The following is a 26086-nucleotide window of genomic DNA, read 5'->3' as shown; positions in this document are numbered from 1 at the left end:
AGCACAAAAAAGTAGGATATCTGTGTTTGGTAAAGCTGTTTGGGATTGGCAGAGAAGATTTGGCAAATTTTTCATGGGCACAACCCACATACTCAGCTCTGCTGCTCATCCCACAAATGCATGTTCCTTACAAATGTGGCACCATTTAAAAGGGAAATAAACAGGCTTTCCAGAGGTATAAGATTTATTGCTAAGAAGCATTGTTACAACAAAGAATTAATCTACCAAACACAGATTTCCTTACTTTTTGTGCTTAGTTTAGATTACATTTTATGACATTTTACTCTTGTGTTTTAATTGTGTTCAGTTTTACTGTAAAGCACTTTGTAACTGTGTTTTGAAAGGGGCTATATAAACTAAGCACAGTAAGTAAGGAAATTTGTGTTTGGTAGATTATTTCTTTGTTGTTACAATGCTTCATGGCAATAAATCTTATACGGTTGGAAAGCCTGTTTATTTCCCTTTTAAATGGGGCCACATTTGTAAGGAACATGCATTTGTGGGATGAGCAGCAGAGCTGAGTATGTGGGTTGGGCCCATGAAAAATTTGCCAAATCTTCTCTGCCAATGCCAAACAGCTTTACCAAACACAAATTTCCTTACTTTTTCTGCTTAGTTTAGTAAATGATAAAATAAAGAAGGCCAGAACTAAAATCAAGATAATAAATGGATATTAAAATCAGTAAGACAACAACACAAAAAGTCAGGATACGCTCTTTCCGCTAGAGGTATGTTTTAAGGAGAGACTTAAATGAAGCCAGAGACTCAGACAGCCGTATATCCACGGGCAGGCCATGAAGAGCCTTAAAAGTAATTAATAAGATTAATCCTAAAACAAACAGGGAGCCAATGTAAAGAGGCTAAAACTGGTGTGATGTGGTTGTGCTTCTTGGTTTTAGTTTTAAGAACCTTGAGGGTGAAGTCATTGCAAGGTTTTTTGATTGAGACAGGAATAAAGGCTGTTGCAACAAGTAAGACGTGAAGAGATAAAAGCATGTATAATAGTTTCTGTATCTCAAAATATGAGAAGAATGTAGTGGTGACAGTAGGTTATTACAGAACTTAAATGCACCTGTATCCCCATCTAATGAGCCAAAATCCATTATGCAAACTCTACGGTAAATATTGATTTAATGATTTGCAGGTCTAAACCTGTTTTCACTCTTGTCCTTTAGGCTATTTAACTAGATAAGAGTCTTTTTTTTTCTCAGGGAAACCTTGCCAATGAGGTGTCAGAGTCAGAGATGTTTTATTGCCAAGTAAAACTGCACTTACAAGGAATTTGACTTGGTGATGATTTGGTGCATAGCATTTACATACAAGGCAGAAATATAGACATAATGGAAAGTATAAGATAAAGTGAAGAAAATTTACAATAGACAAAAATAGAAAAAAATTGTACATACCGTAAAACTTCAATTATTATCCCAGGCTAAAATTAGCTTAAATCACTGAATTTAACAGGCTTGTACATTGGACAGGCCTTTAATTCTTGTCACACAAAACTGTTGCTCAGCTAAGAGAGAAAATACAATCCAATACAATTGTTTATTTGAACCAGTATGAATATTACTTGTACAAAAGTTAGGCTTCAGATAATGCATCAATTATGAATAATTAAACTGATTTAGCTTTGACAGACAGCACATCAGAGAGAGACAGAGATACAGCACTTGGGGGTTACGGCACCTGGCATACCGACACAACACCACTTTATCCTGTTAAAACAGTACTCACAACTTGGATTAATTTTTATGAGAAACCCTTTTGACCCTTTGGATAAATGCCTGTCTCCCTTTTTGAGACAGGCATTTATTTGTCAATATGCATAGCCACACTGGGCTAGTAAAAGGGACTGGGCTTTTAATTGAAGTTTTTTGGTATAAGAATACATAAATATACAAAATTATTAAAATTGGCCAGGTGATATAAATGTTCACGGTGTAATACAGGTACAGGTATCATAAAAACATTGTTAGAACAAATATGATAAAGTTAAAAAAAAATACGGGCAAAAGCATTGACCAAGAGCCCTTTTTCCAAAACCTAGACAGTGTTAGTTTTATAGCTGGGCTAAATTTGATGGAAAAGTGAGAATTTATAAATCCCAAAGTTACAGATAACAATTGTGTCAACACATGGTTGAGATAAACCCTTATAGATGTTGTTTCAGCAGCCTTTCAACAACCACATTTCACTGTAAAAAGGGACTGGTGTCACACTGAAACTGTGTTAAAATGATAATTATATGTCAGCCAGTCGTCAGAATACCATGTTGGCGCTGTATGTTTCTGCAAACCACGGACATGATAAACTTCATATGAATCCTATCAACATTTCTAAAGTAACATAGTTCTGATTACATGTATATGAGCTGAGTTTTCCATCAGGAAGAGGAGAGTAGAGATGGTGGATAGAGGGACACCTTGGTAAAACAGCTGTCAAGCAGTAGACCACGGTTTGAGACCAAAACTGTGTATTTTAACAAGAAGTCAGGACATCATCGGTCATGTTTGTGGCGACAAAACCACATATTTTTTTAATGAGATGTGAGGACATTTCCAGCCATGATTGTTTTGACCAATCCAGGTATTTTTAACAAGATGGGACATTTCTAGCCATGGCTGCTGGGACAAAGCCAAATATATTTAGTGAGAGGTCAGGACAATTTCACCTGTGTTTGTGGCAAAAGGATATTTCTAATGAGACATCGGAACATTTCCAGCCATATTTGTGACAAGCCAACTGGGTATTTTATGCCAAAACATGATGTTTCCTCATCTTGTCTAAGAAGTTTTTGTGCCTGAATCTAACCACACAATACCCACAGCGTTGTCACAACATAAAACTAAAACATAAAGAAACAAAGTTTTAACATATCTGCCACACATGAAACATACAAAAAATAACACACAAACTGTACAAATTTTACATATCCCTTGTTTGCAGAAACACATAATGCAAACATCTGGCATTTTTGATTTTGACAGTCTGTTACATATGTAGCTTAGACATCTAAGTATAGTCTGTGGTGGTACTTGGCAGTATCAGATGCAACGATACATACAATATAATGTCCCATAGGTGCTCAGTTGGATTTAGATCAGGGGAATGAGAGGGCCAGTCAGTGGCATCAATGCCTTCTTCATCCAGGAACTGCCTACACACTCTGGCCACATGAGCCCGGGCATTGTCCTGCACCAGGAGAAACCCAGGGCCCACTGCACCAGTGTAAGGTCTGACAATCACTCCGAGGATTTCATCCTGGTACCTAACAGCAGTCAGGGGACCACTGGCTATGACAAAGATCTGTGTGACCCTCCAAGGAATATACTCCCCAGACCATCACTGACACACAGCATCTCCAGATTCTTTCACGCCTGTCACATGTGCTCAGTGTGAACCTGCTCTCATCTATGAAAAACAGATGAACAGGGCACCAATGGCGGAGCTGCAAATTCTAGTGTTCTCTGGCAAATGCCAATTGAGCTGCACGGTACTGGGCTGTGTACACAGGTCCCACTAGAGGATGTGAGGCCCTCATTCCACCCTCATGGAGCCTGTTTCTGACAGTTTATTCACAAACATGCACACCAGTAGCCTGCTGGAGGTCATTTTGTAGGGCTCTGGCAGTACTCCTCCTGTTCCTCCTTCTTACAAAAGAGCAGATACCGGTCCTGCTGCTCGGTGGATGCCCTTCTACGGCCCTGTCCAGCTCTCCTTGTCTAATGGCCACGCTCTTGAGACTGTGCTGGGAGACACAGCAAGTCTGTGATGTCAAAACAAGATGTGCCATCGTGGAGGAGATGGACTACCTGTGCAACCTGATTGGGCTGCAGGTACCGCCTCATGCTACAAGGGCACTAGCAGAACACAAAACTAGAGAAGAATCAGTCAGGAGGGATAAGGAGAGAGAAACTGTCTGTGGCCACCACATGTAAAACCATTCCTTTTTGGGCGTTGGCTTGTCTTTTGCCTCTCCATTGCACCTCTTGCTTTTATTTGCACCAAAGGTGAAACTGATTCACAATCACTTTTGCTTCCTAAATGGACAGATTGATATCCCCGAAGCTTCACTGACTTGGTGTTATACTGTGACGTTGTGCATTATAGTGTGCCCACCCTCCCCTTACACCCACCACCACCTACGTACAAATGCTGTATGTGACTCATGAGTTGTTCTCTTGTATGTCACCAGTTCTTGTTTCTGAACCACGTTATTATCACAAACATGCAGTGGAATCATAGTCAACAGTCAGGCAGAGGAACTCACTGACGTTGCCTCGAACAGTTGTGTCACACTGTGTGTGTGTGGAGGGGGTTACGTGATCTCACTATGTTTCCTGTTTCTCGCACCACTTCTCTGAAGACTCCAAAGAACTGTCAGCTCTGACCCACATACATGCAAACACACAGGCTTCCTTTAACGCGTTCTTTGATTCACCTTAAGAGGAAATCTACTAATGGCTTTAAGTCAGAATGCCTCTTCTTCCTGCCGGTTAATTTAGTGGTGTCATCGCTTGGTGATGACTATGTTGTGATCATCTGACTTTTTTTTTTTTTTTTTTTTTGGTCAAATGTGTGAAACCTTTCGTCTAAAGTTGGTCGTTGAACTTTGTCTTGGTCTGCTCTTCCAACATGGGCTTTGTTTTGGTAAGTTATTCAGATAAGATGCTTTGATTTGGATCATCTTAGCAGTTGTTTCAGGGATGATTTAGCTTCTGTGAGTACATTTTAGATCATCATCACTCATTGTTGCTGTAAGTGTTGTCACAGTAATGCTGTTAGCTTGAAAGTGACCAAACAAACACACATTATGTCTCAATGTGTCAGTCAAAGGGTGTTTCCATTTTAAATGCTTTTGTTTTTTAAGAGCCTGTCATTTGTACATTATTGGGTGACTGTGAATGACAGTATATAGAGTATATATGTGTAGTCTCACTGTTGTAGTTTCAGTTGTTAAGAGTAAACACTGAGTTTAACATGTCGCTTTTTATCAGTTGCTGCAAAACACCAAGGTTGTATCATCGATGAGGGGAGTGATGAAGTTATCTGTACAAGAATGAAGTGAGGAAAGTCTCTTGATTATCAGGGCTGTCTTTGTCTAACCTCATACAGTGGCTTGATTATTACAGTTATTTACAGTATTATTTAATCTAATTATTCAATTAATCATTTGGTCTGTAGAATGGCAGCTAATAGTGAAAAATGCTGTCTTCAAAAGTCCTCCTTTATTCGATCAACAGTCCAGAGCCAAAAGATATTCAGTCATGAAACACAAACAGAAAATATCCACCTTTGAGAGACTGAATCCACAAAATATTTGGTGTTTTCGCGATGATCAAAATAGCTGTTGGTTAATTTTCTGTCAAGCAGTTAGTCAAGGAATCAGCCAGTTGTTTCAGCTCTAAGATTTACATGCTTAGGTGAATCTGTGACCACAAGATAAAAGGTATTGGTAAGGTATAAATAAGGATACTTGTTTCACAATAATTTAAAGACAGTCCTTGGTAAAGCCAAACTCAGACCTTTTGTCACTTGCTGGTAGATTTAACTGTAAAAAAGTGCCCTTTTTACTGACAACTCCACTGTCTGTGAGACTCTGAAGATTTGAGGCCAATTTAAAGTTAATTTGAACTGTGAACAGCTTGGTCTCAAGGATACTATTTGGGGTAATTTTCAGTTCCCTGCCTCTGTCACTGACTCTGCACTCCAGCTGTGGGTGAGAAAAAATGTGACTCGTGTAAATGACCTCTTCAGAGAAGATAGTTTTGTTTCATTCAAGAGACAGAGCTTGGCATTCCCCTGTTTAAGTCAAGTCAAGTCAAATTTATTTGTATAGCACATTTCATATGACAAGCATAGCTCAATGTGCTTAAAACAAACACAACATACTTATAAAAATAAACACATAACAGCAAGATTACACAGTACAAGAGCATGTAAAAACCTGATAACAACAAAAACACCAAACAATGGTAATGGTATAGCTGGTTAAAACCACACGCACACATCTAGTTAAAAGCTTGTGAAAAGAGATGTGTTTTTAACCTGCGTTTAAAAGTGGAAACTGATGTAATGAACCTGAGGTGTTGTGGTAAAGAATTCCAAAGAATTGGACCATAGTGACTGAAAGCACCATGAGCTGATCTAGAGTGTATTATTGGGATAGTGAGAAGACTTCTACTTCTAGATCGCAGGAGTCTGTCTGGTGTGTACTCAGCCAGCATGTCACTGATATAAGGTGGAGCTACACCATTCATAGCTTTTAAAACAATAAGCAAAATCTTAAAATCAATTCTTTGCTTCACAGGAAGCCAGTGAAGAGAAATTAAGATGGGAGTGATGTGCTCATATTTTTTGGTCTTGGTTATTACTCTAGCTGCAACATTCTGAACAAGTTGGAGCCTGTGAAGTGCCTGTTTTGTTATTCCTGCTAAAAGTGCATTACAATAGTCTAGCCTGCTTGAAATAAAAGCATGCACCAACTTTTCAGCGTCTGAGAGGGATATAAATGATCTAACTTTAGTTATGTTTTTAAGATGATAGAATGCAGTTTTGGATATGGAGGAAATATGCTTCTGGTCACTCCCTCATGGCCCAGTTGTTGAAAAACGCTTGCTAAAGTGCCCTCCTGGGAGCCAAAACGCGTGCTAAAGTGCCCTTTTTTTTCTTTTCGCCCCTTGCCCTTCAAAAAGTCTATGCATGCCACTGCACCTCCCACAGTTCGGTGAAGGAGCACTCAAACAGAAACTAAGCAATGTACTGCTGTGAAGGGGGCAGCAACAAAACATATTTCAGCCACCTAAAAAAAGTCCCACCTAATAAAAATAAATATCACTTTAAGTGTATGCTATATTGAAAATATTTTCACTGCTTTACCGTTCCGTCTGATAGTGATATCTGACAGGGATATGATTCTGTTATATAAATCTCTTCAAAGCCAGACTCCATTCAGAAAAACAGCAATTTAACAACACTGAAGACAGGAGCTGCTGGTCTACCGCCGCCTCAGTCAGTTAGTTTGTTTGTGGTGATTGTGTGACTTTAGTGTTTAAAGTGGTTACTTTGAATTCACCAAAGTCACACGATAACACAAATAAACTAACCGAATGAAGCAGTGATAGAGAAGCAGCTCCTGTGTTCAGTGAGCTAAAATGTATGTTTTTCTCAATGGAGTCTGGTGGCTTTAACAAGAGCATAGATGGGGAAGGTTAACAACGTCCCCATTGGACATGGTTGTCTGTTTTGAGGTAAAGGGATGAAAATATCCAAAATATAGCATACACTTTAGATGGCTAAAACATGTTTTGTTGCCGTCCCTGTCCACAGCAGTGTTTCACTTAGCTTCCATGGCGGCACTCCTGTCTGCTTGATGGCGTGCCCATCATCATCTACTGTAGGTAGTACACTGACTATAGACAAGTACCTCATACAACACAACTTCAAAATGCGTGTGATCCGGGTACCCACTGCTATATTGTTTGGACAGAGGTTTTTGGTACACTTTAAAAAGTATGTGGCACAGTTATTGATCCATTAATGATATTCAGAGTGGTCTCCGGTGACTTTAAGGTAACTCCTGACGAAGCTACAGTTGCGGCCTTCACTACAGCACTTACTCAACAACTGATTCTGCAACACCATTTCATCTCAAACTCTAACAGCGATAGCATACTACTGAAGGCTCAACCAAAATGTATGATAATATCTGGTAACCTTTTCTGCTCTATTTTTAAAACTGGACAAATCACCATTATTGTGTATGATACTACAATGAACTGTTTTTTTGTATCTATTCTTTTATCCTACCATGATAGGATGTGTTTATGTGTGGGCCGGTTGTAAACCTGAAGACCTGCTTGATATCAAAAGTGCAGGAAAATGAAAAAAAATGAAAGATGCCTGTTCAATGACCTGATGAGTTGTCATGTTTTCACTCCACCTGTTCTTTGTACGGCGGCTGTAGTGTCAAAGTGTCAGTTGATAAGAGAGCATCTTCTCCTCCACGCTGATCTGACGCCTCGTCTTTTGTTTCAGGTTTTTCCACTGATGCTCGCCCTGCTCTTCACCGGACAGAGTGATGCTGAGGCGACAAAAGATCTAGGGAGCAATTCATGTTATAAAATGTGCCCACCTGGTAAGTTGTAACGAGGAGCTGTAAGCATTGGCCTTATCTTGTTCAGGTACAGTGGATTCATCACACATGAACTCTCTCTCTCCTTTTCTGTGCTGTCTCCTAGGATATTATAAAGTTGGTGACTGTGATGGTCCAGTTGCAGTGCACAGATGTGCTATGTGTGGTGATAATACATTTACAGACAGTGACAACTTTTTAACAAAATGCCTGAGGTGTCGCTCATGTGACAGTAAGTATCTTGTTTAAATACCATTATAGGATGATAGCATGTGGGATATTGTGTACGCTTTTTGAGTTAAAAAGAAATTGAAATATAAAAAATATGGTAAAGATAGCATAGGACACTGGGGGGCAGTTCGTGGTTGAAACATAATGCAGAATTGTAGGTTTAGGCTGTATATCTGAGATCAGAGTCAGTGTTTGATGAAGGCAACATATGAATTCATACACTGATACCCTTTTCCACCAACATGGAATGGGTTCCTTTCTAGTTTCCACACCAAGTATTGAACTGTCGAGAGCATTCAGACCAAAGATACATTGGTTCAAAACCCAAAAAGTTGGTTCTCAGCTGGAACCAAAAATAAACAGGTTTTTCTTGACCTGAAGTGTGAACTGTAACGACATGAGTGGGCGTGTCATATTCTACAGGTCAGAAAGTGTCTTACACGAAATAGTCTTCTACATCTTTTTATTAATATTTGGGCTGTGCTTGTTTTTTGGATAAAAATGATCTAATAACAGAACAGACCTGCCGTCTTGCTACTGTTGTTTACTTCCGTGCGTAATGCCCTCCGCTGATAACACATCCTTGATTAACAATGGTTCAGCTCAAAACTGGTGGAGACACGTACTAGAAAGCGCCGAGGCTCCCAGAGTCCTAAACGGAACCAACTCAAGAACCAGAGCTTGCTTGGTGCAGAAGGGGTATGAGTGGCATTCCCATTTAAACTCAAGGTTGAATGGGATCTTGTCTTAAAAGTCAGTCATGTCCTGGAACAGGTTAGCATATTTTGAACTAGAATTTAAATAATTAGTTGTGTGCTGACTGAAGAAACAAGAAAATTCATTAAAAAAAATAACCTTTGTATCAAGAATTTTATTGTCCAACATGAAACCTGTGGATGCCTTGTCAGGACTGTGTCTTAAAGGAAGACTTCACCTATTATAAACGCCATTTGTAAATCAATTAGTCGTCCTGTGTTGCCTTGAATAAGTGGAGAAGACTTTTTTTTTCTCACGCCTCCATGGAAAACGGCAAACAACTGATTTATTGATTGACTGGGGGCCGTGGTTAACAACAACAAAACTACTGTATATCAAATCATCTGTTTACAGACTCTCACACAACTTGTGCAGTATAATCCACATCTCATTGATCCAGTCGTATGCTCAGTGTTTCCCAAACACATGCATTCTTGCTAAAAACTATTAGTATTGGAGCCTGGCTTTGAAGAGAGCATATATAAGTTTCACTTTCAGGTCAGTTTCAAATAGCTTTTAGTAGAAAAAATGCATGTTTGGGAAGTTCTTAAGCGGGATTTATAGTTGTGCCACAGACTCTACGTCATAGCCTACGCACATGGCCTACACCATTGTGAGCATTTATACTTGTATGGTGGTGTGTCTGTGTCACTCTGCAGTTACACCTCCAAGACACTAGTCAGTGACGGGGTTTCTGTGAAGTGCTGTAAAGTTTAGTTGATTCAAAACACACCCAAAACACACATTAAACACGGCTTAATAGAGACAACTCCAAACACAAGTACACAAATCAGCTTCACTATAACTCGCAGCATTCACAGACAAAGCACTTGTCTTTATCCGGACACATTTTCCCCACAAAGACAACATGCTAACTTTACTAGCGCCAGCCTATTGCATTTTACATTGTATACATTAGCGTAACAACAAGCGGAGATTTCCCCTGCTCATATGAAGCCAGGATAAATTCTGAAGGCTAAATTCCACACAAGACTTAAAATCCTATTTAGTGGAGGCTTTACTGTCTTCACAATTTATAGTTTCTTATCTGTGAAATTAAAGTAATTAAAAGCTTCGTTTCCACTGAGGGAAATGGTTTCAGCAAATAGACAGGATGTCTGCTTCACTGCGATGTGTAGTTACACTTCTGGGGAGGTGCATGTCCATGTCGACGCAGAGCCTATGCTGTAGGGTGTCGATTCAACACAGAAGTATAAGTTCCTCCTAAGGATGTACTGCAGGAGTTGCATTTTTTGTGAAGGCATGCAAGAAAAACGAAGTCTTAAAGAATTCAAGGTAACGCAGCGTGACTAACTGAGTTAGAAATGGTCAATCTGTGGGTAAAGTATTCCTTTTAAGCTGAGAAACATTGTGTTCTGATTTTTCCTCAGGTCATGAGGTGAAAATAAAAAACTGCACCTTTAATAGTAATGTGGTATGTGATTGTCAAGAGGGATACTACTATGAAGGCCCTTCCCGCAGCGAAAGGTATTGCCGGTCGTGCAACTGTAAAAACTGTAAAGGTAAGTGAAATCAAAGGGTTTTAAAGCCTTAAATTGGCATTTACAGCTGCCATATTGATCCATAGTCTAGGTTAGTCATTGTAATAGAGACACTCAAAGGAAAGTCATGTTCTTTGAATTCTCACAATCTCTCTTTTTCTTCAGCGCCTGCCGGTAATGATCCTGACTACAAAAGGAAATGCCAGTCTTGCCAAAGGTAGGCAACCTGACAATATGACGGATGTTTAGATCTTTTTTTGTGACGAAGAAAAGCGCAGAACTGCAACTTAAAATGTCGGCAGAAATCAGAGAAAAAATTTAATCAATCTATTTATCCAATCCTTTTATCTTTCTACTTTTCTTGGTTGCTACAGTTACCATTTTCTGTGGAATATTTTTTGTCATAATCTTTTTTGGATAATTTCATTACATATATTCTGTGTATAGTGTCTGGTGTAGTAGTAGACTCAGTATGTTTTTCATAGTATATTTTTTCAATTTTTTGGTGAAGAGGCTCTTCTGTCATCTGATTGGCTCAGTATTGGAGCAGATGGACTTTTGATTACGCAGACTGTTACCAGAGTAATGACTTTGTTTGTGGAGATGCTGTGTATCCCCTTCTCTGTGATGATAACTTGACCAAGCCTGACAAAACCTCTACAATTAGAAGATGAATTTATTAGTCAACTAAAAGAAACTGTTTCTGATAATCAATTATTTCAGCAGTTTAATCAAGTAAAAATGGTAAATTTTTGCTGACTCCAGCCACTCAAATGTTATAATTTGCTTTATATTATTTTATATTTTGTTTTTTTTTCTGTTGGGCAGACAAAACCAAAACTATCTTGATCTTAAAATATATCTCCGTGATCAAAGCAAGCATGTCAGAGTGAAGGAAGTTTAGAAGGCAGTGGGCATCTACTTATGATGAAAGGCTCATGCTTGTGACAACACAAGATATAAACTGAGCTGTAACGTTAGCTAACACAGTGGTGCTAGGTGAGCTAGCAGTACATGCACACTTACACTACAGCACCACAAGCCAAGTGCCATCTAGTTCCATTATGTTGCAGAGAAGGCAGACATCTCCACGGCCGATACCTCCAACACCCAGCAACTCACACCAAAACAATCTAGACTGATAGATAGCACTACTGGAAAGAGGAAAAATATGTAGTTTTGATGTAGGAGTGAACTGTCCTTTTAAAGTCCAGTGTGAAAACAACAAGTAAAAGCAGTTTTGATGTTCATATGGGCACCTGGCTACTGTTTTAAGACTTAAAAAACAACAACTATCGTTTAATTTTTGGAAAAATGTGTTGTCAGAGTCCACTGTTGTTCATATTATGCTCTCCCTTTTTTCAGGAAGGAGTGTTTGGAGGTCCCAGAATGCAAGAGGAAATGTGCAGTGATTGCATTTACATATTCTACAAATTTATCTATGATTTCAACCACATCTACATTTGCATCTGCATCTGCATCTACATCTAAAGCTACATCTACAAGAACCACGTCTTCAAACAACACATCGGATCCTATTATATATCGAATTCCACCTAACTGTAAGTGCTAAATCTGTGTTGTACTTCAACAAGTAAAATGACAGAATCACTCATTGGTATATGGTTTTATAGATTTATGACACATATGGCATATGCATCATAAATCTGATCCTTCCCCTTTTGAGTGCCCTCGGAATGCCTGCTCCTGGGCTCCAAGGTACACAATGATGTCCACGAGTCTTTTCAACACATCCCTGTTCTTTCTCACCCGCTTGTTGAGTTGCTCCGTTGCTACTCGCAGGCACTCGTTCAACTGATGGTCGCTCCGTGTGTTGCCAAATGTCTGCAGTTTTACCAGACAAAGTATGTGCGAAGATGCATGCTCATGTTTGGTCATAGCAGTGTGGAGGTTGTTTAAATCGCCATAACCTGTCATGGTCCAGACTGTCTGTTTGGTGGAAAAAGGGAGACACGTCCAACAGAACAGTTTGCTCACCTTTGGGCAGCCAGCTAGCCATGTGTGTTTCTCGTACGTGCTAGATTGAAAATGAGGAACAAAACTCTTAGTAGTTTTTGTGATGCAAGGTCTGGAGTTGGACGTCCTTTTGATATAATGTTCCTTTTTTCCTCAAATGTCCTCCGAGAAAACGGCACCGAACGCAACGATTCAATTGAATTTATATTTTCACCCATGACAGTGATGGCGATGAGATACACTACTAGCTAGCTAACCGAAAGTGTCAAGCGGCGTACCGCTAAAAATTAAAGCAAGCTAGCTAGTATTGATGCGCATGCGTGTTTATAGATAAGCTGGTTCACAGCCAGCTTTTTTGCCATTCAAAATTCTCACATTCAGTTAGCAGGCCTGCAGTGTGCGCCGCTTACTGTAACTACTCGGAATTACAGAGCGCATGTGCGAGGCAAGCTGACTGCCTGGCAGCATTGCCATTAGCGGAGTGGGATAGATATTGTCATATGTGTAACGTAGGGTTGTTAACAACAACAATAACAACAATAACATTGGTTTGACACCAAAACAATAGAACACAATGAAAAACTAACATTTAAATGATTTTTATTAGAGGGCTTGGGCATGTGCCGCATTTATAGTTTATTATGACCACTCGCCCATGGCATATGCTCAAACTCACATTATGGATATTTTAGCAAGGTTAAAAGCGCTGTATGTAAGAATGTGGCCAAAACGCCCCCCCTCCCCTACAGATTTGAGGTTGCTGGACAGTGGCACGCTGGAGACTGATTTGTTTGCCCACAGGCGGCTGCCATGGCAGGGCCGCGTTGCCGCGTCCTTGATCTTCGGTTTTCCAGCGGACCACTCAAGCAAGTCCGGCTTCTCTGCTGCTAACGCTGCTGCCGGGATACAGCTGAGGAGGAGCCGGCTGCTAATGCTATGTACCGGGACACTGCTAACGCTGCTGCCAGGATACAGCTGAGGAGGAGCCGGCTGCTAATGCTATGTACCGGGACACTGCTAACGCTGCTTGCCATGCTGCTGTAGCTCAGTTGTAACTGTAACTGATGCTGAGACTCTACTGACTGTGTGACTGGTAGACGGCGGTGGGTGGCGCAACAGGCCAAAACACAAATTCAAAACATAAACATGATTTGCGGACGGTAAAAATATTTTTTAAATGCGAATATTCTGGCCATACTATTGTTGTTGGTGAGATCAGTATGTTATATTAATGTTATTCATAGTCATAGTCATATTTATTAACTCTTCACCACAATTGTGGTATGGAGTACAAACAAGACAAAATACAAAATAAATGATGAACAGTCAGAATGAGTCATCACAGATCAAAGTAAACAAAAAAGAAAACCAAGCCTGCACTCAAGCACGGCCATACATTATTTCATTTAAAAAGTGGCAAAACATTATTCAAGAAAGCACCCAGTTTACATATTGTTCTTAAATTATCAGTCTTCATTAAAGCTATACATTTGAACATAGATGGGCGGTTTAAAAAATATTTAGGCAAGTACTTGTTTCTGTTCTCAGAGATGGTTAATATTTTACATTCAAACAAAACATGACATTCATCTCCCAGGTGGCCATCATTACACAGATTACACAACCTTTCATTCCTTTCCAGACCCTTGTATCTACCTGTTATTTTAGGGAGTCTATTATTAGAAGTTCGAAAATTACCGATGGCCTGACTGTACTTCTTGTTTTCACAAAGTAAATGTTTTTCAAAATTAAAATCCTCTTTAAATTCATAATATAAATCACTTGAGGGCATGCTCTGTAGTTCATAACGCCACTTCTGTACAAATCACCCTGCTAATCTTTGTTTCCTTTCCCATCACTAAACTCCCCCAATAACCAATAATTCTTTTTTTTGATATCAACACATAAAGGGTATCTTCCAAGTTCGCCATAAACTAGGGTTGTCACCTTGGATTTGTGAAAAAAAGGGACACTCGACCAAATGTTTGAGGCGGAGGGCTCGGCCATTATTACCAGTTCAGACTGACCAATGAACATGAAATTCGGACATAGGAGACCAGATTTGCCATCATTTCATGTCCTTCTATGTGCCTGTATTTTATATTAATTTTTATATCAATGAAAAAAACGAATCCGTGTTACTAAATTCTTACATTTTTACATGTATCTCACCATAGCAAGTTGGAAGTTGGCATATTCTGCCATATATGAAGAGAGAGACTCTCTGGAATCTGGCAATATAAGAACCATGATGGTGGGACATTCTGTCACTTCACAGCTGTCCAAAACATGTGGTTTGTGCCAGGCGGACATGATTGACAGTATTTTTTCATTATTGCAAGAAATTCCATTGATTCATTCACAAGTAAAAATGTGTTTTATCTGAAAGAAACATGCAATATTTACATCTAAGATCATAGAAAAATAGTCACCCAAGTGCAATGATGTCCTCCAAGATAATATTTGCCACTTTGATTGCAGTAAAAAAAAAAAAAAATTGGGCATGGGGGGGGGGGGGGGGGGGCGGGGCACGTGTCCCCCTCAATGTATATGGTGACTACGGCCCTGTCAGCATGCATAATTAGGCTACAGTTGTCTGGGTGCGCAAAGGTGAAGTACGCTGGTCTTGTCATACAAAGTTTGATGGAGTGTCAACTGGACAATATGGAGATATTTGCATCTTGAAAGCCGGACTACAAATGTGGATAGACCGGGAGAAACACACGCAAGCCTAAGACGTGGTAAGATACGATATTCCTCACTATATGAAGTGACTGATAACAAGATCTGTATCATGGGTTGTAAAGAAATTCGTCAGGATTTTATTTGGTAGACAGTTGATCTGGATTTATAGCATGATGGGATGATAGCACAATAATGTGTGTGGTATCATTGGAAAGCTCTGCTCCTGCGCTTTCATGTGATATGCGTGGCATTTCTGTGCGACCCTGCATTCGCGAGTAATCCATCCAAGAGTAATGTGTGTGCAGAGCTGTATGAAAGCTCTGTTATACATCATTTTAGTGTAACTTTATCATTTTTTTTCGCTGTGAAAACATTCAGAAAGCTACGATTCCGCTGTTTCACATGATATGTGTGGCTTCTCGCTATGACGCACGGTTGCGGAGAAAAACCATAGAGAAGAACAGGTGTGAATTTGGACGCACTATGCGTCGTTCTGGATGGACTCCTTGGCCTGCTGCTGCATTTTCCCCAAAAAATGGGACAAATTGTGTCCAGGGAGAGATTTTTTTTTCCCGGGACAGTTGATGAAAAAAGAGAACAATTCTGGGAAAAACGGGACGGGTGGCAACTCTACCATAAACCTAGCCTGAGTGTCAGACTGAAGCTCCCAGAACCTTCAGTCTGACATGGCTTCCATTGAAGGCGATTTACAAGGGGGAGGGAATTTGATTTTTTCCTAACCAATCAGTAGAGATCAACGACTCACACAGAATCTGACGTCATTAGTATCCATGCCTCGGGGGTGCTGAAAACAAGCGAGCATTGCCCGTTTAAAATGTCTCCGTTGTCGTGCACGCCCAGCTGCATCGCCGTTAAATCCAGTTTAGCAGCTTCCTTAATTTGGTCCTCCATTAACGGGAGTAGTGGCGAAATACCTCAATAGCATCGTTAATGTGGTCTGTAGGATCTGTAGCGGTCGCCATTGTTGCTATCCTCACCAGTTACCCACCGGAGTACAGCTTGACATCAGCATGGTGCTGATTGGCTAATCGCTAGACCCCTGGCGTTCATTGGTCCGTCCATCGTTTGGACGAGATAAATCGCAAATTCATTGAAGTATGCCAGACCAGAGATGCAAGCCTACTCAGTTGAGTGGGCGAGGTCTATGGTCTGGAACCAGGCTACCATAAGCCATATTATTACAAGTGGACATTTTAACTTTCAAAATATACTTGAGGAATTTCAAGTGTAATTTCTCTAAGATGTCTACCTTTTCAAACCCCCATACCTCGCAAGCATACAATATAACTGGCATCACCAGCCTATCAAAAAGCTCTAGTCTAATATCTATTGGTAAATCAAACTTCCTACATTTGCACAGTAAAGAAAACATAGCTCTTGAAGCCCGTTTATAGAAATCCTCAATAGCAAATTTGAAAGACCCGTTGTGGTTGAAAAGTATTCCTAAATATTTAAAACTATGTACAATTTCTAGCTCCTCGCCATTACAGAGGAACTGATACTTACATTCCTTAGTCTCTGTGACATATTAGGATGATTTTACGACTATTTGCTTTAGATTTCTTACATATAGCTCCTTTAACTGAACCTGGTTGATTCTGCTGGTACTGCACCATGTCTTTGTTGAATATTATTGAAGTTATGTTGCTGTTTGTTTCATTTTTTTGGACAGAAAAAGTATATGTATGCAGTGGATTGATGTCGAATGTTGAATGTTGACGTGTCTCTGTGTGTCCGCAGCAGCAAATGAAATGCCCTGGCTGATTCTCGTGGTGTTTCTGGTGACACTTCTGGTGACATTTCTAGTGTTGTCTTTGGTCCTGCTGCTCTGCGCCAAGAACCCATTCGGATTCCCAGACAGTTGTCTCTGCTGGAGAGAGAACAAAGATGTGGAGCCGCCTGTCGAGGACCCCAAATTCAATGGTAACCACTAGTGGAATGTATACAAGCACATTTACTCAAGTACATTTTTGACTTACTTGTATGTACGTACTTTCATTTTATGCAACATATCCCTCCACTTTGCTATATTTCAGAGGCACTTATTGTACTTTTTAGTTCCAAATATATTAATTTTTGTGTAGTTTACATGAAGATCAGCAACAGACACTGTAACAGAGCACAGTTTAAGATAACCTCTCATGCATGGTTTCTTACACTATTTAAATATGTGTAAATTACGAAAGTTTAAGAGGCATTTATTGCCAAAGGAAGTATTGCTGGTATTACACAAAAAATGTTTTTTCACAGAAATTAAAGTTTCTTTTTTTCATAAATGTGCTTTCTTGCCTGAACGTGTTGAAGCAGGAAGCTTATTGATCATATCTGCTTTCCTCCCGAACAGAACAAAGCCGTCATCAAGGCAGCGGCCTGAACATGCTGGTTTGTGCTCAGTTTCATGCATTTTGTGTTCTATTTAGATTGAGATTGAGATCAAGATTGTAGCTGTACTGTAGGTGGACAGTCAGAGGGCCTTGTAAGAAGCAAACACACATAAAGGTCAATGACAGCAAAAAGGTCAAATGTTGATCACAATTTGTAGGTAAAAATGCTTTTAGAAAGATGCTTTTAGAAGAATTTCATCTGTCATTCTAACATTTAAGATTTTTACTTCCTCCTTCTTGTGTGTCCTCTCAAGACATTAACCATATGTGAGGAAACTCCCATGATGACTCAAAGTCCAGCCACACCAGGAGATCCAGCCCACATCACGCTTCCACTACCAGACACTGAACACGAAGGTAAGATTCAGTATGTGATGCCCAGCTACTGTGCGCAGCCTGTGAAGGACATGGCTGGGCTTTGTTCAATACATTGTGATGTCCGACATCACTGGTCCTCTCCTGGTGCATTTTAAATCCTCCTCCTGCTCCCATGACATTCTTACTACAGTTTTTTGACAGATGTTTTTACTGCATACCTCCCTGCTCTCCCCAAAACTGCAGTTATTAGGTCACTCAAGCACCGCCCACCAGCCCGAGCAAACTCTCTCATTTTACAGCTAAACAGTACAGTAAAATATGTTTCAGAGATAATTTGAGGTGAGAAATAGGCAATGCTGTAACAGAAACTCGATTCATATTTGATCAGCTTTATCTTGTTTGACAGTTTGACTACATATGACGAAGTGATTGATGTGATTAAAAGCTGCATTAGAGACTCCTTGGCTCTGATTTGTTGTTTTCACTCAGCCGCAGTTGATTTATGCAAATGTCATCAGAGGCACTACAAGGTGGCAGAGGAACGTGATTTATTTTCTCCACAGATTATCTGTCTCATGTTGTTCTGTGAACAAGATTCCGAAAATATGACAAAAGGTATTTTTTAAAAGTTGCCTACTATAGTAAAAGGCAGCTTAGAGGGGTTACGGCCCATTCTGAATCAAGCTGTAATGAAATCGTCACCTTCTCAGTGGAGCAGTTTCTGTACTGTGGTGAGATGTGAAGGCAGATTATCAAAGAGACATTTTGCCTCCTGAAAGTAAGAAACTACTTTCTCCACAACTGTAAAGAAACATGTGTAAACATGCTGCTTTGAAATAGAATCAAATCAAGACTCCAGGAGTGTTTATGAAACTGCATTTTTGAGGTGGTGAAAAGAAAGTAAAGAGAAACTGGTAATATGAGCGACAGAGAGGAACGCTGCCTGAAACATCACATTTAAAAAAAAAGGGGTAGCAGGAAGTGTAATAGATTAATTTCATCTAAGATCTCAGAAGCCTGTTCAGAAATAAGAGCTACAAAAGATATGTTGTTAGCGAAAGTCACAATTAAGGCAAAAACCAGATCAAGAGTTTAAGCTGATCAACAGTGACAAGAAAACTGAGAAATACAGATATAGTTGTATTAGGGGATGATACATTTAAATGTCTGGGGTCTTCAGTCTCTCAAATCTGTCTGCATACGAGCATCCACTCTGCTTAAGTGTCCCTGAGCAAGACACTATCTCCTTTACAGCTGATGGTTAGAGAACACTTTTAAAGACCTCACAGCAAGAGGGTTCCTGGTTTGAACCTGAGGTTGGGGGTTCTAACCTGGGGTGGGGGAGCCCTTATGTGCGGAGTTTGCATGTTCTCCCTGTGTCAGCATGGGGTTTTCTCCGGGTACTCCAGCTTCCTCCCACAGTCCAAAGACATGCAGGTTAATTGGTGACTCTAAATTGCCTGTAGGTGTGAATGTGAGTGTGAATGGTCGCGTGATAGTCGCTTGAATAACACCAAATGTCTGGCTAGTAAGGTAACAAGGGCTGTAAAAGTTTCCTCATGGGAAGAGAGTGGTCCTGTTGGTGGGTGGATAGCATTAGGTTTAACAGATTTTCCAGTAACCCTTGACAGTGAGCTAAAGATTTCCTTCCATTGGTCTGTAATGCAGGACACAACCACAACATGTGTACATGATTTGCCGTTGCTTGTGGGATTCACATCTTAATAGATCCTAGAGGGCCTAACCTTTGTGAAATGAGTGCGGTGTGCTGTTTTTCACTGGATCAGTCCATGTTTTGCACATATAGTTGATTTGTGTACTTTATCAAGGACACCCTCCCAGAGTTCCTCAGGAGCCTCCTCGCCTAGATCCACTTCCCAAAGTGTTTTAATAGAGTTTAAAGAGACAAGCTGTAAGGAATGAATTTGAGAATATATAGATATTAGGGGACGGCGTGGTGGTGTGGTTTGATCCTGGGCGTGGGAGCCCTTCTGTGTGGAGTTTGCATGTTCTCCCCGTGTCAGCGTGGGTTTTCTCCGGGTACTCCAGCTTCCTCCCACAGTCCAAAGACATGCAGACTGGGGACTAGGTTAATTGATAACTCTAAATTGTCCGTAGGTGTGAATGTGAGTGTGAATGGTTGTCTGTCTCTATGTGTCAGCCATGCGATAGTCTGGTGACCTGTCCAGGGTGTACCCCGCCTCTCGCCCAATGTCAGCTGGGATAGGCTCCAGCCCCCCCCCCGCGACCCTCAAGAGGATAAGTGTTTAGAAAATGGGTGAATGGATAGATATAAGGGAAATTTTAAAATCAACTCTAAAACTAACATGCAGCCAGTGCAAAGAATACAGGAAAGGTGTGATGTGTTTTCGTTTTCTGGCAGCAAAATCCTGGCGGCGGCATTTTGGATTGATTGTGAAGACAGAGACTTTTTATTGCAGAGAAAGGGTAGTTGTAGTAATTTAAGCTTGAATGACTGTTTGGGGGTTTTCAGTCGACAGAAAAGGCTTCATTTTAGAGATTTTCCTAAGTTGAAAAAAGCACGACTGTATGATAGATTTGATGTGGCTGTTCAAAGCGAGGCTGCTGTTGAATAACACACAGAGATTTTGTTGCTGCCGAGTAATAAGATGGGAGTAAAGTATGTTGAAGTGTTGCCTCACACAAAGTCCACATTGAGAGGAAAGGGTTTATAATGTTTTTCACATGCAGCTTCTTCAGCGCATTAAGCTGCCAATACAGCGCATCGTGCCACTCATGCCAAACGCTCTTGTGATGAAAAATACATAGAAAATGTCACAGTGACACTTTCTCTCATCTGATTACTAATGTGGTGTACTATCTTCGGCTGCAGCGCTCTCACACTTACGGCGGCAGCCTTTTCATCTCTGCTTGTTTAGCACGCTATTTATCATTGATCAGCCATGTGGCCCACAGAGTGGAGGTGGAAACTGGGAAACAGGACGCCCTCACTTTTTCGCAACAGTCAGCAATTCAGTGCTAGGGGAAATGGCAAATCAGATAGCGAGTGCATGTCACTTGAATGATTTGCATCCTCGTACATCATGTTTTAATTCCTTTGGTAACATCCACACATGTTACACACACAGTATTTATGGTAATATGGAGTGTGGAAGGTTGATGAAGCTATGCAGATTTTCCACTGCATTTAATTTGCTCATTCTCACAGTCTATAAGACTTGAGTAGTTGGCTTTATTTAAAGCAAATTACAGTAGATCAATGCTGTTTAAGTTTAAGTTGTAATTCACCTATTGCTTAAAACAGCCCTGGGTTGTCAATGTTGAAAAAAAGATACAACTGCATTTCCTGTCATTTATGATGTCATGTTTTTCTGTCACGTATTTGTGGCTGAGCTGAAACCCCCCTGTGTTCTAAGTACAGTTGACATTGGGGTGAGGATTACGTCTTCTGTTGCCTTTTAGAAGGTTGTTTTTTTTCACTTGTGTGATTTACTGTTGGTTTCCCTGTTTAACCCCCCCCCCACAAAAAACATTAAAGGATAAGGGTGTCATTATTTTATATTTCCTTAATGTCAACATGTGTTTGAGTCCTTTTCTCAATACTTTTCCACCTTGACTTTAGCATTCAGATTGATGCCCAGCAGTTCCTACACAATATGTAATTCTTTGAGGAACAGTTCACCCCAAAATCAAAAAATCATGGACCTAGACGGCACTCAGCTTGTGGTGCTCAAAGCACCAACAAATATATTTGAAAAACTCAACAGCAATGTCTCTTTCAAGAAATCATGACCTGGTTACTACCTGAGCAGTTTCATGTATGAAACCAACATCTGCCAACTGTATCACTGTGCAGAGGGAAGCGGGCATCTACTGCTAACTCACCTAGCCCCACTGAGCTAGCTAATGTTACAGCTCTGCCAAGGACGCCATTAATGCTTACATCTCACGCTGTCATGATCACGAGCCTCTCATCCATGAATAGATGCATGCTTCCACCCTTGGCGGATGTAGTTTGGTAGAAAGAATCTAGTTCCTACATGTACCTGCTCACAACAAGGTCAGTTGTGAATACCTGGGTCATGATTTCTGGAAAGGGACATCACTGTAGAGCTTTTCATATGTTTATTTTTTCAGTGCTTTGGGCACCACAAGCCAAGTGCCATCTAGTTCCATTATATTGGAATAACGACAGTCATCTGTACAGACAATATCTCCAACGCTTGACTACTCACACCAAAACAATCTAGACTGATAAACAGCACTACAGGTAAGAGGAAAATATATACATTTGATTTAAGGTGAACTCTCCCTTTAAGAGAACTGCTTCACAAGATATGTTATTTTTTCAAAGGCTCAGTAATTTCCTAAAATAGCTCTGTACTGTGGTTTTTAGCAAACGTCATTCAAACAGGAGGAACTGGAGATAATGAATAAGTGAACAATGACTAATGAAGAAACACGTTACCCAGTGCAACAGTGTGGCTTTTCCTAATAAACTGCATCAGCCTTTGGCCATACATACAATAGTTGTTGGTAGAATCAGTGTATTGTTTGTTTTGACCTTTTTGTTTGTTGACAATAGGAAAAATAGAGAATATCACCAAATGTATCTTTTAAGAGCACCTTAAGCTTTTCATGTCTTTGATTGTATTCAGTCCAGGGCTGATCTCCTGACATCAACCTAAATGTCTCTGCGCAGTTTCTGTATCTTGGTGACCTTTAGTTGGTTTACAGTTGGGTAAACTCTCACAGTTGACCTTTATCCACAGCAGAGTTTTCGGTTTGATTGTCTTTGATTCTCTTCTTCCAGCCACCAGACAAGATGAACCATCAGAGCACTGGCCGGCCATCGTCCTCTACGCAATAATCAAGGAGGTGCCCTTGCGCAGGTGGAAGGAATTCTTACGTCTGCTCTCGGTGACTGATCAGGAGCTGGAGCGGGCAGAGTTGGAGGCCAGTTTTTGCTTGGGCTCAATGGAAAGGCAGTACCAGATGCTGAGGCTGTGGAGCCAGCGCCCCTCTGTGAGCCTGGATGACGTCTTTTCAGCATTGCACTACATGGATTTATCAGGCTGTGCCCAGCTGCTGCAGGAAAGCCTGGAGAAGCTGCAGTGGAGGCCTGAACTGAAGCAAGGTGTCAGTGCAGCAATGCAGGACACCTGAGGCCGCACCCGAGGACACAAGCAGCATACTGTCATACAGTTAGAGACATCAGTGCTTCAACCGTGGATGCCAGTGCCTGGAAAAGATGTTATTGACTGTAGCTACTTGATGGTACAACCACAAAAAACTGCAGTAATGTCACAAATGACTCATACTGAGTAATGCAGATGTAGGCTATAGTGTAATGTACAGACAGGTTACACGTGAGAGGAAAAACCCAAATAAAGGAGCAGAGAAACCTAACAAACGCTGGCTACGGGGATATTTTGCTGGCATGGTTTTGGTATACTTGTCCCCTTAAGGCGCAGACACACCAAACTGGCATCAAAGTGATGACAAAGGTCAACTGTTGCCTCGCTTCACATCGCCTCTGTCTAGGCCAAAAAGTTGCAACTGAACACACTGCAAAGACTATAGCCAACGGCCAACTAGCACATTTGATCTGCGCCTGCGTGAAATAATTCTCCTTACCAACAGGTGGCTGTGGTCTGTATTCATCATTCAAAAAGAGAAACTGAAATACCGACAGGACAGACTCAAGATGCTAACTAGCTAGTTAGCAGGAGAACAAAGGATTTTTAACAATAACAACTATGAACAGTTTCTTCTAAAGAGCTAAGTGGTTATTAACATAGCCCTACCTAATATAACAAGTTTGTTTTGATCTCAGGACCTCTTAACTTTAGTCATTTGTTTACTTTCCTCACTTCCGTTTCTCTACTTGTGCACTGAACTGAACTGCTCCGCTGGCTCTGAATTGGCTGAAAAAAAGTGACAAGAGCCAATGAGAGCTGTGGGTCGAAATTGAACGATGGCTGACCGTCAGCTTGGTGTGTCCGGACCCTTAGACAGCGCTCTCCACCACCAACATCAAACCACCAAATGAGTGAAAATCCTTTGGAATAAAGGTGTTCATCCCTCAAGTAGAGTTCTAGAGACTTGAATGACAAGAATCAATGCCAAAACACACTGAAGCTGTTCAACACCTTACTAAGACGATTCTGTTTTTTCCTTAAACGTGTCATTACAGGGCACTGTAGAGATCCTGATTGGCCTAACTACAATTGGGATATTTCCTATTTTCCTACTTCCTTTAATGCGCTCCAGATGAGTGTGTAATGTTTGAGCTTGTTGAGCTTTATTTTACCTCTGACATGTGTAATGTGGAATGTATTGTGCATATAGAAAATAATGATTTTGTTGTGGTGCAGTCAGCAGAACTGGAGAAATGGCTCCCTCTAATGCATGTGACAACAACAGTAGCATTTGTTAAAATGGTAAATGGACTGTATTTTTGTAGCGCCTTTCTACCTTACCTGACAAAGTGCTTTGCAGTACACCTCATTCAGACACTGATGGTGGAAGAGCTGCCATGAAAGGTGCTGGCCATTTGGGCTTCAGTGTCTTGCTCAAGGACACTTTGACATGTGGACAAGAAGAGCCAGAGATCGAACTACCAAACTTGTTATTAAAGGACAACATGCTCTACCTCCTGAGCCACAATCCCCCATGTAAAGAACATCAGCTTGCAGAACTCTAGTAATCGAGGTGGAGATTTTTTTTAAGAATTAAGGGAAATCCCCCTCCATGAGCTGTACTGTCACATCGCTTAACCTCCAGATTCTCATGTGCCGCCTTTTAAAGGCCAACAGTTGAGGGCTGTGGTTTTACAGCAGAATGCTGAAATTTAAATGTGCGTTGATCCATTATTGTGTAGGTGTGATCAGGGAGCCGTGAAAAGGAAGAAAAACTTCCTTATTTGAATCCTAAAGAGGAAGATAGTTGTATACCTCAAGAAACCGGTGCTTGTTTTGTTCTTTTCTCTCTTTTTTTTTTTTGCATTTAACTGGTCAAAGTAAAGACTCTTCATCAGTTTGATAATTTAAACTGTGTGAACATGTTAGTGTGCATCTGTGATGTTTGAGCTGCATGTCTGACATCGCCTTCATCTCCTTTTGAGAATGAAAGTCTGGTGTTACAACTCAGCCACTCATTCTTCCTGCGCACCCTCGTGAGGGAAGAAAACCAAAATCCCCAAAGGACGTCAGATTTTCAGTTTCCTGCAAGTAAATGGTGTCAAGGTGCAGTTGGCTGGGTTTTTCCTCGCCACACATATTCCATCCAAGCAGATGGTTTCCCGTTGTGGGGTTGGGGTATCTCACTTTGAGAATTTTTGTGTGTCAATTCAGTTCCTGACAGTAAAGGACTTGGACTTTCCGGTAAATGGAGTTCATTAATAAATGTTAAACATGAATCTAGGTCTGTGGTTTGTGGTGCTGGGCCTTGAGATGTGTGTGTGTATGTATATATTTATAATTATTTTTCATTTGTGACATTTTGTATATTTTAATACAAAGTTCAATGAGTGGATTATTATGCTGACACTGCCAGGGGTAGGAACACAAATGTCTTCCTTTAGTGTCGTTACACAGAATGTCCTCAATAAAAGTTGTGGCCACAAGGTGGGAGTGTTGCCTGAGTGTTTGAACAGCGGCAGCTGGTGTGCGCTTCTGAGCACAGGATCCCATACAAAGAAGATGTAGGCAGGGTGCTTCAGTGGCTTTTATTCTTGGGGTGGATTAGACCAATCTCATGAATTGCAAATTCTGCTTCAGCACAAAGAACAGCTGTCCTACATTGTCCATATTGCTTGGACAGAAAAAAACATAGATACAATGCAAAGAGACTTTTTTTTTAATTTTTCATATTGTAAAATATGTTCGTAGAGCATCTGAAATTCTGACAGCAGGGTTAAATAAACACAAGTGTTTTTTTGCTTTGTAAAAACATACAAACTGCCAAGTAGCTGTATCTTCGGATGAGGGAGGTGATTTTACAACTGTACTTGAATGCACCACTTTGGTCAACTTTTTAATTAGTGAGCTATTTAAACTTTTATTTCCCATGCTGACGTTTAATAGTAGATA

The 26086-nt window shown here is 40.5% G+C and overlaps 1 protein-coding gene across 2 annotated transcripts; it reads left to right on the top strand.

Moving 5' to 3' along the window:
- The first annotated feature begins 4277 nt into the window (after positions 1-4277).
- Positions 4278-25612, top strand: LOC117258114 (tumor necrosis factor receptor superfamily member 1A). 2 transcript variants are annotated; one of them, XM_078170131.1, is made up of 10 exons: positions 4278-4653; positions 8041-8140; positions 8244-8369; positions 10516-10647; positions 10792-10843; positions 11992-12188; positions 17053-17232; positions 17654-17691; positions 17948-18050; positions 22807-25612. In XM_078170131.1, the coding sequence occupies exons 1-10, from the start codon at positions 4639-4641 to the stop codon at positions 23157-23159; spliced, it is 1296 nt and encodes a 431-aa protein (XP_078026257.1). In that variant the 5' UTR covers positions 4278-4638; the 3' UTR covers positions 23160-25612. The 2 variants fall into 2 exon arrangements, with proteins under 2 accessions (XP_078026257.1, XP_078026256.1); XM_078170130.1 differs by having other exon boundaries at positions 17050-17232.
- Positions 25613-26086: the final 474 nt, after the last annotated feature.

The sequence above is a fragment of the Epinephelus lanceolatus genome, chromosome 8 (assembly GCF_041903045.1).
Source record: "Epinephelus lanceolatus isolate andai-2023 chromosome 8, ASM4190304v1, whole genome shotgun sequence".
Lineage (NCBI taxonomy): Eukaryota > Metazoa > Chordata > Actinopteri > Perciformes > Serranidae > Epinephelus > Epinephelus lanceolatus.
Note: the sequence above shows the minus strand (reverse complement) of the source record. Positions and strands in the feature narration are given on the sequence as shown.

What these genes read in the sequence shown, in the direction of transcription:
- LOC117258114 (XM_078170130.1), top strand. An exon ending in GAGGTGTCGCTCATGTGACA is followed by an intron (nt 8,370 to 10,515) that starts GTAAGTATCTTG and finishes ATTTTTCCTCAG; the next exon opens with GTCATGAGGTGAAAATAAAA. An exon ending in GCAGCGGCCTGAACATGCTG is followed by an intron (nt 17,692 to 17,947) that starts GTTTGTGCTCAG and finishes TGTCCTCTCAAG; the next exon opens with ACATTAACCATATGTGAGGA.